At 51.7% G+C, this 14188-nt stretch overlaps 1 protein-coding gene across 6 annotated transcripts in view; it reads left to right on the plus strand.

Annotated features, from left to right (window-relative positions):
- LOC126091990 (E3 ubiquitin-protein ligase HECTD1) overlaps positions 1–14188 on the plus strand; it is a 349712-nt gene that overhangs the window by 260627 nt on the left and 74897 nt on the right. For 5 of the 6 annotated variants that reach the window (XM_049907358.1, XM_049907357.1, XM_049907359.1 and 2 more), the window contains one exon: positions 2486–2767. The exons of the other annotated variant lie outside the window; for it this stretch is intronic. In XM_049907358.1, coding sequence (XP_049763315.1) covers positions 2486–2767 — 282 coding nt within the window. The remainder of the gene's footprint in view (positions 1–2485; positions 2768–14188) is intronic. 6 annotated transcript variants of the gene reach the window in all.

Raw genomic sequence — 14188 nt, forward strand, 5'->3', positions numbered from 1 at the left:
TGTCAGCTAGAATTGTTTCAGAAAGGTTTGAAACTGTGTAAGTTTGTTGGAAGTCTCTAAGCACTTTCACTGTCAAATACTTCGTGAATACAGTTGGTCTAATGTCATGCTGTGAGTTACGCTGTCTTGGGACATATATACAGTTTCTATCTGTAATACTTGACTTGTTCTTTTAATGAATGGTTCTACCTCTTAAAGAGATGATTATAAGGGGCATTGCAAAGTTTTAAATTTGGACATTTTTATTATGTTAAACTTCTAACAAATGGCTATACCAATCAATGAGTGGATTGTGACTGCATTTTAAAGTTTTAAATGTGCTCAATAATTCTATGAAATGAAGTGCTGCTGAAAGTAAACTTTTGTTACTCCTAGAAGCCCTAATCTGCAACTGGGTCCAGGTGACAGTTTTAACCGCTTAGTAATATATGTGGTTACATAGTCATGCACACATAATGCAAAACACTGGGGGTGTCACACATATATTCAACTGTGCAATCCCGCAGTAAGGCAACTCAAACTGTGCTTTATGCTTTTGCAATAGAAGAAGTCATGCACGGAGGTAAAATGGTTACATGTTGTTTGCAATCAAAACTGAAATTGTCTTTCGTATTGATATGTTTAATAAAGGTCCTAACTGCAGCTGGTGCACACACTTATCACAGTGAAGGGAAACACTCGAAAATATAGTAAAATACAACAAATTAATGCAGCAGACAACAAGGGCCACTTATAGCACTGTGCTGTTAGCCGGCTCACGTTAGTTGCAATCGAAAACAAATGACTACTGGCCAAAGCCTTCTGACTTCTGTCGATTCAGAATGAGGGAGTTGGTATACCAACTTTAAGTTTACACACTGTAAATTTGGCAAGGAAGATAGTCCAGAAGTTTATTCAGTTATGCCATTTTTATCTGAAAACGCTTACTAATGATAACATCTCGTTGAGTTACCAAATTTCGGAGATATCAGTTGCCAGATCCCCCCCCCCCCCCCCCCCCCCCCCCCCCCCGTCCCCCAAATCCCTTTTAAAAGAAAGAAAGGGAGAAAGAGAGAGGGGGGGGGGGTTAATCTTGTTTGGCAGATCAGTTGAGGTATGAAACAACTCCTAAGTGATTGTCCACGAAACCAGGAAGGTACACTTGCAGCCCTTTGAAGATGACAGATGTCGTATTGAGTGTGCCCGCAACATTCTCATTATGGAAGTGTAGTAGTAGTGTCAATACTTGATCACCTAGAACATTGGAATGGACCCAAGTCCCAAAATATCACAGAACCATATGCAGCCTGAACTGACACCCTCCATATACAGCAGGTTTAAACACCTCATTAAGGTTAAAAATTATGGAACCTCATTAAGCCTTCGGCACACTCCATGCCTCGAATTTTATTTGAAAAGATACAGAATGGCTACTCATTGGACCACACTACACAGCTCCAGTCAACTATTGTCCTGTTTCTGCATTGTTTGGCCTATTGAAGACATGCACCTTTGTGCCACTGTGAACAAAAGTCATTTGGAAGGTACCCGACTCCAAATTCCATTACATGCAATTCCCTTCACAGTGTTCACTCAGAACCCTCAGAACCTTGTTGATATGTTGATATGGACCTGCCTCCACTGACAACAGCAACTTCTGTCAGGTTTTGAAACCCACTGTCGTTGACGAGGTGAGACGTTGGTCTCTGGTCCATCTTGGTTAAGATTAATTATGACCACTGTTTCTACATCATGTTATGTGGCTGTGATTGATACACCATATCTTGCAGGCACACTGGACAGTCTGTATCGATACAGCAACATATCTGCCAACTTCAGCCAAGGTGTGGTCACAGGCATGTTTAAACACAATTCCTTTCTACCATTTTGTCAAATCTCGATGTTGAACCATTCTAATGCACTGCTTCCGTACGACTAACTGGCATATACACATCATTCCACTGCCAAGAACAATCTCAATAAATGAGGGTCACATGACTGCCTGCTACATGCTCTACCCCATCTACAATACTCCAAAGGGTCCGTTATGCCCTTTTAAGGGGGTGACTACTATTTTGTCTGGTGGAGCATGAAACTGTAGTTAATCATGGCGCATGCAGCAAATAATTATCAATATGAAGGAACACAAAGTTAATACATCAAACTCAAAATACACAGATTGTGTTGGTACAAGAAAGCACTAAAAGATTGCAAATAGAAAGTTTTATGTGGGTAAAAGTGCATGATGCCTTGTGTTTTAGCAATGAATTAAGATAACGTTTTCCCAAACGTGTGACAGCATTTGTAAAAGTTGGTGAAAAAATTAGCAAAAACAATAATACTCGCGAAAACCTAATATAACTGATGAGTACTAAAGAGGAAAGAAAAGGAGCATCTTGTAGATGTGATAATTCTATTTTTACATTTTTTATGTATATATTTTTTTAAACACACATTCTAAAATAGAACAGAACAGCATGGTGAAGTAGAAATAACAACCCTACAGGTTCAGCTGCTGGAGGCAAGAAGGAATGTGCTCCAATGTCAGTATCAGTGCCTAACCTAAGTGCAAGTGGTGGTTCCTGCTGTCCACCGGAGCGCGAAAGCCCTGCTGCCGCCGGCCTGCTAGAAACGTTTGCCGCTGTAGCTCGCCGTCGAGCCCGGCAGCCTGTTCCAGCGTCATCTGGTGGTGGGCCCCCTACCTCTGGAAATGCAGCAACTCTCTTCCCACGAGGGCCCGGTTCTGTTTCTGGCCTTGTTCGTCTAGCACTCTCTTCTAATTTTCCAGGTGAGTGGACAGAAATATTTTGAAAGTCATCTGAGAACAAGTCATGTGGAATTTTATTCGAATACAGTAGTTGTGTGGCAACAACTGCAGTACCTGCAGGGGCCTTTCATGTAATTCTCTTGTACCTAAGTTGCAAGCAAGGGCATGTTGTGTAACAGTGTAGGAGGACAAATAGTGTTAAGTAGTGCTTGTAAATCCTGCTAAACTTTTTTTTTTTGGGGGGGGGGGGGGTGAGTTATTGACATGTGGATCATAAACCTTAAAATGAAAATGGTGAAAAAAAATAAGGCTATAAAAGTTTCTCAGTCCCCTTGTTGATATTTGTTCGATGCCATTTTTGATGAGCTCTCAAGATTTTTTTACTGCCTGTTAACTCTTTTAGGGATGTTGAGTTGAAGTGATCTTTTGATACTTGGTTTGGTGTATAAATATCTGAATTGTAAAAGAAATGTAAAATTTTTAGGGTAAAATTTATTTATTTTGTTAATGTAGGAACTTCAGGTAATGGTCTACTCCTGCTCCTTCTCCTCCAGTCTGCAGCTCCTGGTCTCGCGGTTGCGTTCTCACTTCCCGAGCGCAGGGTCCGGGGTTCAATTCCCTGCGGGGTCAGGGATTTTCACCTGCTTCAAGATGACCAGGTGTTTGTGTTGTCTTCATCATCATCATACATAAAAGTGATGAGATTGGAGTGAGCAAAGGTTGGGAATTTGTACGATCGTGGATAACCGCGCATTTGAGCGCTCCACAAACCTGTCGTCGTCGTCGTCGTCGTCGTCGTCATCATCCTTCTCCTCCCCCCTCCTGTCGTCGTCGTCGTCATCATCCTTCTCCTCCCCCCTCCTGTCGTCGTCGTCGTCCTCCTTCTCCTCCCCCCTCCTGTCGTCGTCGTCGTCCTTCTCCTCCTCCCCCCTCCTGTCGTCGTCGTCGTCGTCCTTCTCCTCCTCCCCCCTCCTGTCGTCGTCGTCGTCCTTCTCCTCCTCCCCCCTCCTGTCGTCGTCGTCGTCCTTCTCCTCCCCCCTCCAGTCGTCGTCGTCATCCTTCTCCTCCCCCCCTCCTGTCGTCGTCGTCGTCGTCATCCTTCTCCTCCCCCCCTCCTGTCGTCGTCGTCGTCGTCGTCATCCTCCTCCTCCCCCCTCCTGTCGTCGTCGTCGTCATCCTCCTCCTCCCCCCCTCCTGTCGTCGTCGACGTCATCCTCCTCCTCCCCCCCTCCTGTCGTCGTCGACGTCATCCTTCTCCTCCCCCCTCCTGTCGTCGTCGTCGTCATCCTTCTCCTCCCCCCTCCTGTCGTCGTCGTCGTCATCCTTCTCCTCCCCCCTCCTGTCGTCGTCGTCGTCATCCTTCTCCTCCCCCCTCCTGTCGTCGTCATCGTCGTCGTCCTTCTCCTCCCCCCTCATGTCGTCGTCGTCGTCGTCGTCGTCGTCCTTCTCCTCCCCCCTCATGTCGTCATCGTCGTCGTCGTCCTTCTCTCCCCCCTCCTGTCGTCGTCCTTCTCCTCCCCCCTCCTGTCGTCGTCCTTCTCCTCCCCCCTCCTGTCGTCGTCCTTCTCCTCCCCCCTCCTGTCGTCGTCCTTCTCCTCCCCCCTCCTGTCGTCGTCGTCATCCTTCTCCTCCCCCCTCCTGTCGTCGTCCTTCTCCTCCCCCCTCCTGTCGTCGTCGTCGTCCTTCTCCTCCCCCCTCCTGTCGTCGTCGTCGTCCTTCTCCTCCCCCCTCCTGTCGTCGTCGTCGTCCTTCTCCTCCCCCCTCCTGTCGTCGTCGTCGTCCTTCTCCTCCCCCCTCCTGTCGTCGTCGTCGTCCTTCTCCTCCCCCCTCCTGTCGTCGTCGTCGTCCTTCTCCTCCCCCCTCCTGTCGTCGTCCTTCTCCTCCCCCCTCCTGTCGTCGTCGTCGTCCTTCTCCTCCCCCCTCCTGTCGTCGTCGTCGTCCTTCTCCTCCCCCCTCCTGTCGTCGTCGTCGTCCTTCTCCTCCCCCCTCCTGTCGTCGTCGTCGTCCTTCTCCTCCCCCCTCCTGTCGTCGTCGTCGTCCTTCTCCTCCCCCCTCCTGTCGTCGTCGTCGTCCTTCTCCTCCCCCCTCCTGTCGTCGTCGTCGTCCTCCTCCTCCCCCCTCCTGTCGTCGTCGTCGTCCTTCTCCTCCCCCCTCCTGTCGTCGTCGTCGTCCTTCTCCTCCCCCCTCCTGTCGTCGTCGTCGTCCTTCTCCTCCCCCCTCCTGTCGTCGTCGTCGTCCTTCTCCTCCCCCCTCCTGTCGTCGTCGTCGTCCTTCTCCTCCCCCCTCCTGTCGTCGTCGTCGTCCTTCTCCTCCCCCCTCCTGTCGTCGTCGTCGTCCTTCTCCTCCCCCCTCCTGTCGTCGTCGTCGTCCTTCTCCTCCCCCCTCCTGTCGTCGTCGTCGTCCTTCTCCTCCCCCCTCCTGTCGTCGTCGTCGTCCTTCTCCTCCCCCCTCCTGTCGTCGTCGTCGTCCTTCTCCTCCCCCCTCCTGTCGTCGTCGTCGTCGTCGTCCTTCTCCTCCCCCCTCCTGTCGTCGTCGTCGTCGTCCTTCTCCTCCCCCCTCCTGTCGTCGTCGTCGTCGTCCTTCTCCTCCCCCCTCCTGTCGTCGTCGTCGTCGTCCTTCTCCTCCCCCCTCCTGTCGTCGTCGTCGTCCTTCTCCTCCCCCCTCCTGTCGTCGTCGTCGTTTTCGTCCTCCTCCTTCTCCTCCCCCCTCCTGTCGTCGTCGTCGTCGTCGTCGTTTTCGTCCTCCTCCTTCTCCTCCCCCCTCCTGTCGTCGTCGTCGTCGTCCTCGCCCTTCTCCTCCCCCCTCCTGTCGTCGTCGTCGTCGTCCTCGCCCTTCTCCTCCCCCCTCCTGCCGTCGTCGTCGCCCTTCTCCTCCCCCCTCCTGCCGTCGTCGTCGCCCTTCTCCTCCCCCCTCCTGCCGTCGTCGTCGCCCTTCTCCTCCCCCCTCCTGCCGTCGTCGTCGCCCTTCTCCTCCCCCCTCCTGCCGTCGTCGTCGCCCTTCTCCTCCCCCCTCCTGTCGCCGTCGTCGTCGTCGCCCTTCTCCTCCCCCCTCCTGTCGTCGTCGTCGTCGCCCTTCTCCTCCCCCCTCCTGTCGTCGTCGTCGTCGCCCTTCTCCTCCCCCCTCCTGTCGTCGTCGTCGTCGCCCTTCTCCTCCCCCCTCCTGTCGTCGTCGTCGTCGCCGCCCTTCAACTCCCCCCTCCTGTCGTCGTCGTCGTCGTCGCTCTTCTCCTCCCCCCCTCCTGTCGTCGTCGTCGTCGTCGTCGCCCTTCTCCTCCCCCCTCCTGTCGTCGTCGTCGTCGCCGCCCTTCTCCTCCCCCCTCCTGTCGTCGTCGTCGTCGCCGCCCTTCTCCTCCCCCCCTCCTGTCGTCGTCGTCGTCGTCGCCGCCCTTCTCCTCCCCCCTCCTGTCGTCGTCGTCGTCGTCGCCGCCCTTCTCCTCCCCCCTCCTGTCGTCGTCGTCGCCCTTCTCCTCCCCCCTCCTGTCGTCGTCGTCGTCACCCTTCTCCTCCCCCCTCCTGTCGTCGTCGTCGTCACCCTTCTCCTCCCCCCTCCTGTCGCCGTCGTCGTCGCCCTTCTCCTCCCCCCTCCTGTCGCCGTCGTCGTCGCCCTTCTCCTCCCCCCTCCTGTCGCCGTCGTCGTCGCCCTTCTCCTCCCCCCTCCTGTCGTCGTCGTCGCCCTTCTCCTCCCCCCTCCTGTCGTCGTCGTCGCCCTTCTCCTCCCCCCTCCTGTCGTCGTCGTCGCCCTTCTCCTCCCCCCTCCTGTCGTCGTCGTCGCCACCCTTCTCCTCCCCCCTCCTGTCGTCGTCGTCGTCGCCCTTCTCCTCCCCCCTCCTGTCGTCGTCGTCGTCGCCCTTCTCCTCCCCCCTCCTGTCGTCGTCGTCGCCGCCCTTCTCCTCCCCCCTCCTGTCGTCGTCGTCGTCGCCGCCCTTCTCCTCCCCCCTCCTGTCGTCGTCGTCGTCGTCGTCGCCCTTCTCCTCCCCCCTCCTGTCGTCGTCGTCGTCGTCGTCGTCGTCGCCCTTCTCCTCCCCCCTCCTGTCGTCGTCGTCGTCGTCGCCCTTCTCCTCTCCCCTCCTGTCGTCGTCGTCGTCGTCGCCCTTCTCCTCTCCCCTCCTGTCGTCGTCGTCGTCGTCGCCCTTCTCCTCTCCCCTCCTGTCGTCGTCGTCGTCGTCGCCCTTCTCCTCTCCCCTCCTGTCGTCGTCGTCGCCCTTCTCCTCCCCCCTCCTGTCGTCGTCGTCGCCCTTCTCCTCCCCCCTCCTGTCGTCGTCGCCCTTCTCCTCCCCCCTCCTGTCGTCGTCGCTCTTCCCCTCCCCCCTCCTGTCGTCGTCGTCGTCGTCGCCGTCGCCCTTCTCCTCCCCCCTCCTGTCGTCGTCGTCGCCGTCGCCCTTCTCCTCCCCCCTCCTGTCGTCGTCGTCGTCGTCGCCCTTCTCCTCCCCCCTCCTGTCGTCGTCGTCGTCGTCGCCCTTCTCCTCCCCCCTCCTGTCGTCGTCGTCGTCGCCCTTCTCCTCCCCCCTCCTGTCGTCGTCGTCGTCGCCCTTCTCCTCCCCCCTCCTGTCGTCGTCGTCGTCGCCCTTCTCCTCCCCCTCCTGTCGTCGTCGTCGTCGTCGCCCTTCTCCTCCCCCCTCCTGTCGTCGTCGTCGTCGCCCTTCTCCTCCCCCCTCCTGTCGTCGTCGTCGTCGTCGCCCTTCTCCTCCCCCCTCCTGTCGTCGTCGTCGTCGCCCTTCTCCTCCCCCCTCCCGTCGTCGTCGTCGTCGCCCTTCTCCTCCCCCCTCCCGTCGTCGCCGCCGCCGCCCTTCTCCTCCCCCCTCCCGTCGTCGCCGCCGCCCTTCTCCTCCCCCCTCCCGTCGTCGCCGCCGCCCTTCTCCTCCCCCCTCCCGTCGTCGCCGCCGCCCTTCTCCTCCCCCCTCCCGTCGTCGCCGCCGCCCTTCTCCTCCCCCCTCCCGTCGTCGCCGCCGCCCTTCTCCTCCCCCCTCCCGTCGTCGCCGCCGCCCTTCTCCTCCCCCCTCCCGTCGTCGCCGCCGTCCGTCTTTCTCCTCCCCCCTCCCGTCGTCGCCGCCGTCCGTCTTTCTCCTCCCCCCTCCCGTCGTCGCCGCCGTCCGTCTTTCTCCTCCCCCCTCCCGTCGTCGCCGTCGTCGTCTTTCTCCTCCCCCCTCCCGTCGTCGCCGTCGTCTTCTTTCTCCTCCCCCCTCCCGTCGTCGTCGTCGTCGTCGTCGTCTTTCTCCTCCCCCCTCCCGTCGTCGTCGTCGTCTTCTTTCTCCTCCCCCCTCCCGTCGTCGTCGTCGTCGTCGTCGTCGTCTTCTTTCTCCTCCCCCCTCCCGTCGTCGTCTTCTTTCTCCTCCCCCCTCCCGTCGTCGTCTTCTTTCTCCTCCCCCCTCCCGTCGTCGTTGTCGTCGTCGTCTTTCTCCTCCCCCCTCCCGTCGTCGTTGTCGTCGTCGTCTTTCTCCTCCCCCCTCCCGTCGTCGTTGTCGTCGTCGTCTTTCTCCTCCCCCCTCCCGTCGTCGTTGTCGTCGTCGTCTTTCTCCTCCCCCCTCCCGTCGTCGTTGTCGTCGTCGTCTTTCTCCTCCCCCCTCCCGTCGTCGTTGTCGTCGTCGTCTTTCTCCTCCCCCCTCCCGTCGTCGTCGTCGTCTTTCTCCTCCCCCCTCCCGTCGTCGTCGTCGTCGTCTTTCTCCTCCCCCCTCCCGTCGTCGTCGTCGTCGTCTTTCTCCTCCCCCCTCCCGTCGTCGTCGTCGTCGTCTTTCTCCTCCCCCCTCCCGTCGTCGTCGTCGTCGTCTTTCTCCTCCCCCCTCCCGTCGTCGTCGTCGTCGTCTTTCTCCTCCCCCCTCCCGTCGTCGTCGTCGTCGTCGTCTTTCTCCTCCCCCCTCCTGTCGTCGTCCTCTCTCTCTCACACTTGTGTAACATGCAACTAAATAACTTGTGGCCTTGTTCAAGAATTCTTTCTGCATTTGCCCATCATAATTTAGAGACATTGTCTTCAAAGTTTTTGTGCTTTGGGGATGTATTAAGGTGAGATGATCATGGTCATCTACTGCCATTTGTTCTTTCAAAGCATTTCACTGTTCCTCCCATTTTAATTTACAGATCTCCAGCTTACAGATATTCAGTTTCCAGTGTCTCATCTCATCTCTTTGAATTGATTGAATCATACACATAGTTAAAGTACTGTCTGTTCAAGCCATTTCGTCTGTCTTAGCATCCTACCCTTTTGGAAATTGCTGCTCCTGTAGCTGCAGTGGAGTATATCTCATATAGTAACATCCTTATTAGTTGCAAAAATTGTCAGTTTACAGAATGACAGAGTGCATACACCTAATTTTGTTGCAAGAAATATTCTTTTGAGCTGCTCCTGTGATCTCTACCTTTCTACAGATATTCCTTGCCTGTTATTAAGTATGCATGTCAGTCAGAAATTTTAGATGCTCCAAATTGAGGTAATGGTTGAAAGCTTAAAACCATGCACACTTAAAGACTAATATGCAAGTATAACTTAATACAGTTTAAAGATTGCTCAGAATTGCTCCTCTCTCTCTCTCTCTCTCTCTCTCTCTCTCTCTCTCTCTCTCTCTCTTTAACAAAAAAAAAATCGTGTATGCAGTGATTACTACATGTTGAGAGTCCTTGCATGTTGGTCTCCCTTATCGCCATTGTGATGCTCATATCGACTTCTTCTTAAATGTATGACTAAATCATTATAGCAAAAGCTTGAATACTTCCTATTGTTGCAGTTTCAAGGTGTATCTTATGTATCCTAGCAGTAAGGACAACTATTGAATCGCTCTTTGTTACTGCTGGCATGTTATTAACAAATCATTGCAGCCTATTAAATCCAGGACACAGGAGTGTTCTGCTAATCAACAGTAATTATTAAAGTGTCCTCTCTTTCACGCAAATGAAAATGTGACAAGTTGCAGCTATACATATATAATATTGTTAGGCTGTTTTATTTATGAAGACAGTCTTCCCCTGAATTTGAGGAACAGCATTAATGCAATGTGGAAATGAGTCATATCTTTTTCTGTGGTTGTACTGAAATATTGTATTATTTCCCACATCATGCATGAAGTTAACTGTATGACATGAGTGTTCTTGGAAACACTGCATTTGTGTTAGAGGGAGAAAGGGGACGGGGTCATTTGATTTGTGCTGTGCATCGAGGCAAGATGAGATGTGAGTGAACACTGGCCATTCACATGTCCGGAGTCCGGTCAACAGACACAGAATAAGTGGCTCCACACAACTCTGCTCGGTCAGGCAGATATTAATGGCTCAGTCCCTCCTTCAGCAGGTGAATTGCAACCGGTTGGAAATTCAGCATTGCAGCACTCTAGACTGCATCATAATGTGTTATTTTATTTAACCAATTTTGGCCAACAAATGGCTGAAGTCATCAACTGTATGAGAAATACACTCCTGGAAATGGAAAAAAGAACACATTGACACCGGTGTGTCAGACCAACCATACTTGCTCCGGACACTGCGAGAGGGCTGTACAAGCAATGATCACACGCACGGCACAGCGGACACACCAGGAACCGCGGTGTTGGCCGTCGAATGGCGCTAGCTGCGCAGCATTTGAGCACCGCCGCCGTCAGTGTCAGCCAGTTTGCCGTGGCATACGGAGCTCCATCGCAGTCTTTAACACTGGTAGCATGCCGCGACAGCGTGGACGTGAACCGTATGTGCAGTTGACGGACTTTGAGCGAGGGCGTATAGTGGGCATGCGGGAGGCCGGGTGGACGTACCGCCGAATTGCTCAACACGTGGGGCGTGAGGTCTCCACAGTACATCGATGTTGTCGCCAGTGGTCGGCGGAAGGTGCACGTGCCCGTCGACCTGGGACCGGACCGCAGCGACGCACGGATGCACGCCAAGACCGTAGGATCCTACGCAGTGCCGTAGGGGACCGCACCGCCACTTCCCAGCAAATTAGGGACACTGTTGCTCCTGGGGTATCGGCGAGGACCATTCGCAACCGTCTCCATGAAGCTGGACTACGGTCCCGCACACCGTTAGGCCGTCTTCCGCTCACGCCCCAACATCGTGCAGCCCGCCTCCAGTGGTGTCGCGACAGGCGTGAATGGAGGGATGAATGGAGACGTGTCGTCTTCAGCGATGAGAGTCGCTTCTGCCTTGGTGCCAATGATGGTCTTATGCGTGTTTGGCGCCGTGCAGGTGAGCGCCACAATCAGGACTGCATACGACCGAGGCACACAGGGCCAACACCCGGCATCATGGTGTGGGGAGCGATCTCCTACACTGGCCGTACACCACTGGTGATCGTCGAGGGGACACTGAATAGTGCACGGTACATCCAAACCGTCATCGAACCCATCGTTCTACCATTCCTAGACCGGCAAGGGAACTTGCTGTTCCAACAGGACAATGCACGTCCGCATGTATCCCGTGCCACCCAACGTGCTCTAGAAGGTGTAAGTCAACTACCCTGGCCAGCAAGATCTCCGGATCTGTCCCCCATTGAGCATGTTTGGGACTGGATGAAGCGTCGTCTCACGCGGTCTGCACGTCCAGCACGAACGCTGGTCCAACTGAGGCGCCAGGTGGAAATGGCATGGCAAGCCGTTCCACAGGACTACATCCAGCATCTCTACGATCGTCTCCATGGGAGAATAGCAGCCTGCATTGCTGCGAAAGGTGGATATACACTGTACTAGTGCCGACATTGTGCATGCTCTGTTGCCTGTGTCTATGTGCCTGTGGTTCTGTCAGTGTGATCATGTGATGTATCTGACCCCAGGAATGTGTCAATAAAGTTTCCCCTTCCTGGGACAATGAATTCACGGTGTTCTTATTTCAATTTCCAGGAGTGTATTTGGTGGTGGTGGGTGTCTTTTAAAAAAAAAGTTCATGCACAGTGCAAACACATTGTAGGCATAGAATAACTTGCCCTTTATTTCCCGAATGCCCCTGTATAAATGGTGTGCAGCTTTGAAGCTTTACTCACATTTTGAGATTCAGTTGCTTCTGGATGTTTATGATGGAACTTGAATACAACACTTGCATAAAAGGTACTGTTCAATAGTGGAACCTTTTTCCTCCTAAGAAAACAGTGTCTCTGTCTGATAACACAAATATATTTATAATCCACTTGTACAACAAAAGAGTAATTTTACGCAAATACTATACTGAAGACAATTGCGTGGTTCCTGAAGAGGGGCAGCACCATTTTCAGTAGTTTAGGGTTCACAGTCTGGATGATCGACTGAGCTGGCCTGGCAACATTAACCAAAATGGCCTTGCTGTTCTGGTACTGTGAATGGTTGAAAGCAAGGGGAAACTACAGATGTAATTTTTCCCGAGGGCAAGCAGTTTTACTGTATGGTTAAATGATGATGGCGTCCTCTTGGGTAAAATATTCCAGAGGTAAAATAGTCCCCCCTTCGGATCTCTGGGCAGGGACTACTCAGGAGGACGTCATTATCAGGAGAAGCAAAACTGGCATTCTATGGATCGGAGCGTGGACTGTCAGGCAGGTTAGAAAATTTAAAAAGAAAAATGGATAGGTTAAAGTTACATATAGTGGGAATTAGTGAAGTTCGGTGGCAGGAGGAACAAGACTTCTGGTCAGCTGAATACAGGGTTATAAATACAAAATCAAATAGGAGAAATGCAGGAGTAGATTTAATAATGAATAAAAAAAAATAGGAGCACGGGTAAGCTTCTACGAACAGCATAGTGAACACATTATTGCAGCCAAGATGGACACTAAGCCCACGTCTACCACAGTAGTAAAAGTTTACCGTATTTACTTGAATCTAAGCCGCACTCGAATCTAAGCCGCACCTGAAAAATGAGACTCGAAATCAAGAAAAAAAATTTTCCCGAATCTAAGCCGCACCTGAAATTTGAGACACGAAATTCAAGGGGAGAGAAAAGTTTTAGGCCACACCTCCAAATTGAAACAAAGTTGGTCCATTGTAATATGAGACACAATTTAGGTCGAATGAATGACGATACAGCTACAGTAGGTTCGAGTCGTAAGCTTAGCAGTTATGCTTTACTAGGTAGCCATTGCTATGCGTCACGCGCTCCGTCCGTATTTATACGGGTACCTTTCCTTTTTCACGTGCTTCGTCTGGTTTGAATTGATTGCTTATTTTGCTTTGATCTGGTAAGTGCCGTTCTCTTTGTTATAGGTGTTTACGTCACTCTAAGCCGAAAATGCATTACTGTACTTTGTCATGAGTTGTTTGTCGCATTCTGATAATGAGTGTTTACGGCCTGTACCCGCTCGCGGAATGGCTTGTTTTCGTGCGCGCTACCGCCGCTTACAATAAAAAAAAGAGAGGAATCGATTCATAGCAAAACAATGGCAAGAGACTACTACTTGTTGTTACTTACACTGCTGCTTTCTTTGATAATGATCAACAAGAACCAAATAATAGACTGCTTTTGATAGAAGGCGTTCTGAACGAGAGTTTAGCGAAAATTTTTCTCCTTTTGAAAATCTTTGCAGACGCCTCTTTAGTACATTACATTCTGCACAGAAATTAGAGTCATCTTAGATTTAAAAATCGAGTCAATTGCCGTGCTTCATTTCTGACTGTATCACTATTAGGCATAAGAATAATACGAATGTAAACATGACATGATATATATATATTCTTCCGCGTTTGCTGTTGTCTCACCCTAGTTTCGTAGTTTATTAGGCAGACAGGATTTAAATGAGATAGCAGCAAACACGAAAGAATACACGGCAAAATATTTATATTCGTATTATTCTTATGGCGAAGAGAATACTGTATGTGATTCACAATTCAGAAAAGTTCCTATTAGCAACCATCTCTTCTCACAGGTAGGAAAAAAATTCAGAACGTAGGGTTGGCCATATTGACAAAACATCCCAGTCTTGCCAGTCGGATTTTCGTAGTACATTCAACATTGAAATGCTGCTACATTCGAAGATGAACAATACGGAATTTGTATTTACTTCGTGGATAATGTATAAAATGCAGTGGTCGAAACTCGGGGCGAAGAAGAAGGCTCGTCTTCCACTCTTTTTTTTTTTTTTTTTTTTTTTTTTTTTTTTTTTTTTTTTTTTTTTTTTTTTTTTTTTTTTTTTTTTTACTGACGCGGAGGTTTTGGCGCTAGTATTTATCTTTGTTCCGGCAAAGCATGCCTATGCAGCGCTACATATATTCGACAGCGGAAGTCAGTTGTGGCGGCACCTACCAACATTTTTCAGAACTTCCGCTTACTTTGCACTCGATTCTAAGCCGCAGGCGGTTTTTTGGATTACAAAAACCGGAAAAAAGTGCGGCTTAGATTCGAGTAAATACGGTATATGCCAACTAGCTCCGCAGATGACGAAGACATTGAAGAAATGTATGATGAAATAAAAGAAATTATTCAGATAGTGAAGGAAGACAACCATTTAATAGTCGTGGGGGACTGTAATTTGATAGTAGGAAAAGGAAGAGAAGGAAAAGTAGTA

The sequence above is a fragment of the Schistocerca cancellata genome, chromosome 7 (assembly GCF_023864275.1).
Source record: "Schistocerca cancellata isolate TAMUIC-IGC-003103 chromosome 7, iqSchCanc2.1, whole genome shotgun sequence".
In the NCBI taxonomy this organism is placed as follows: domain Eukaryota; kingdom Metazoa; phylum Arthropoda; class Insecta; order Orthoptera; family Acrididae; genus Schistocerca; species Schistocerca cancellata.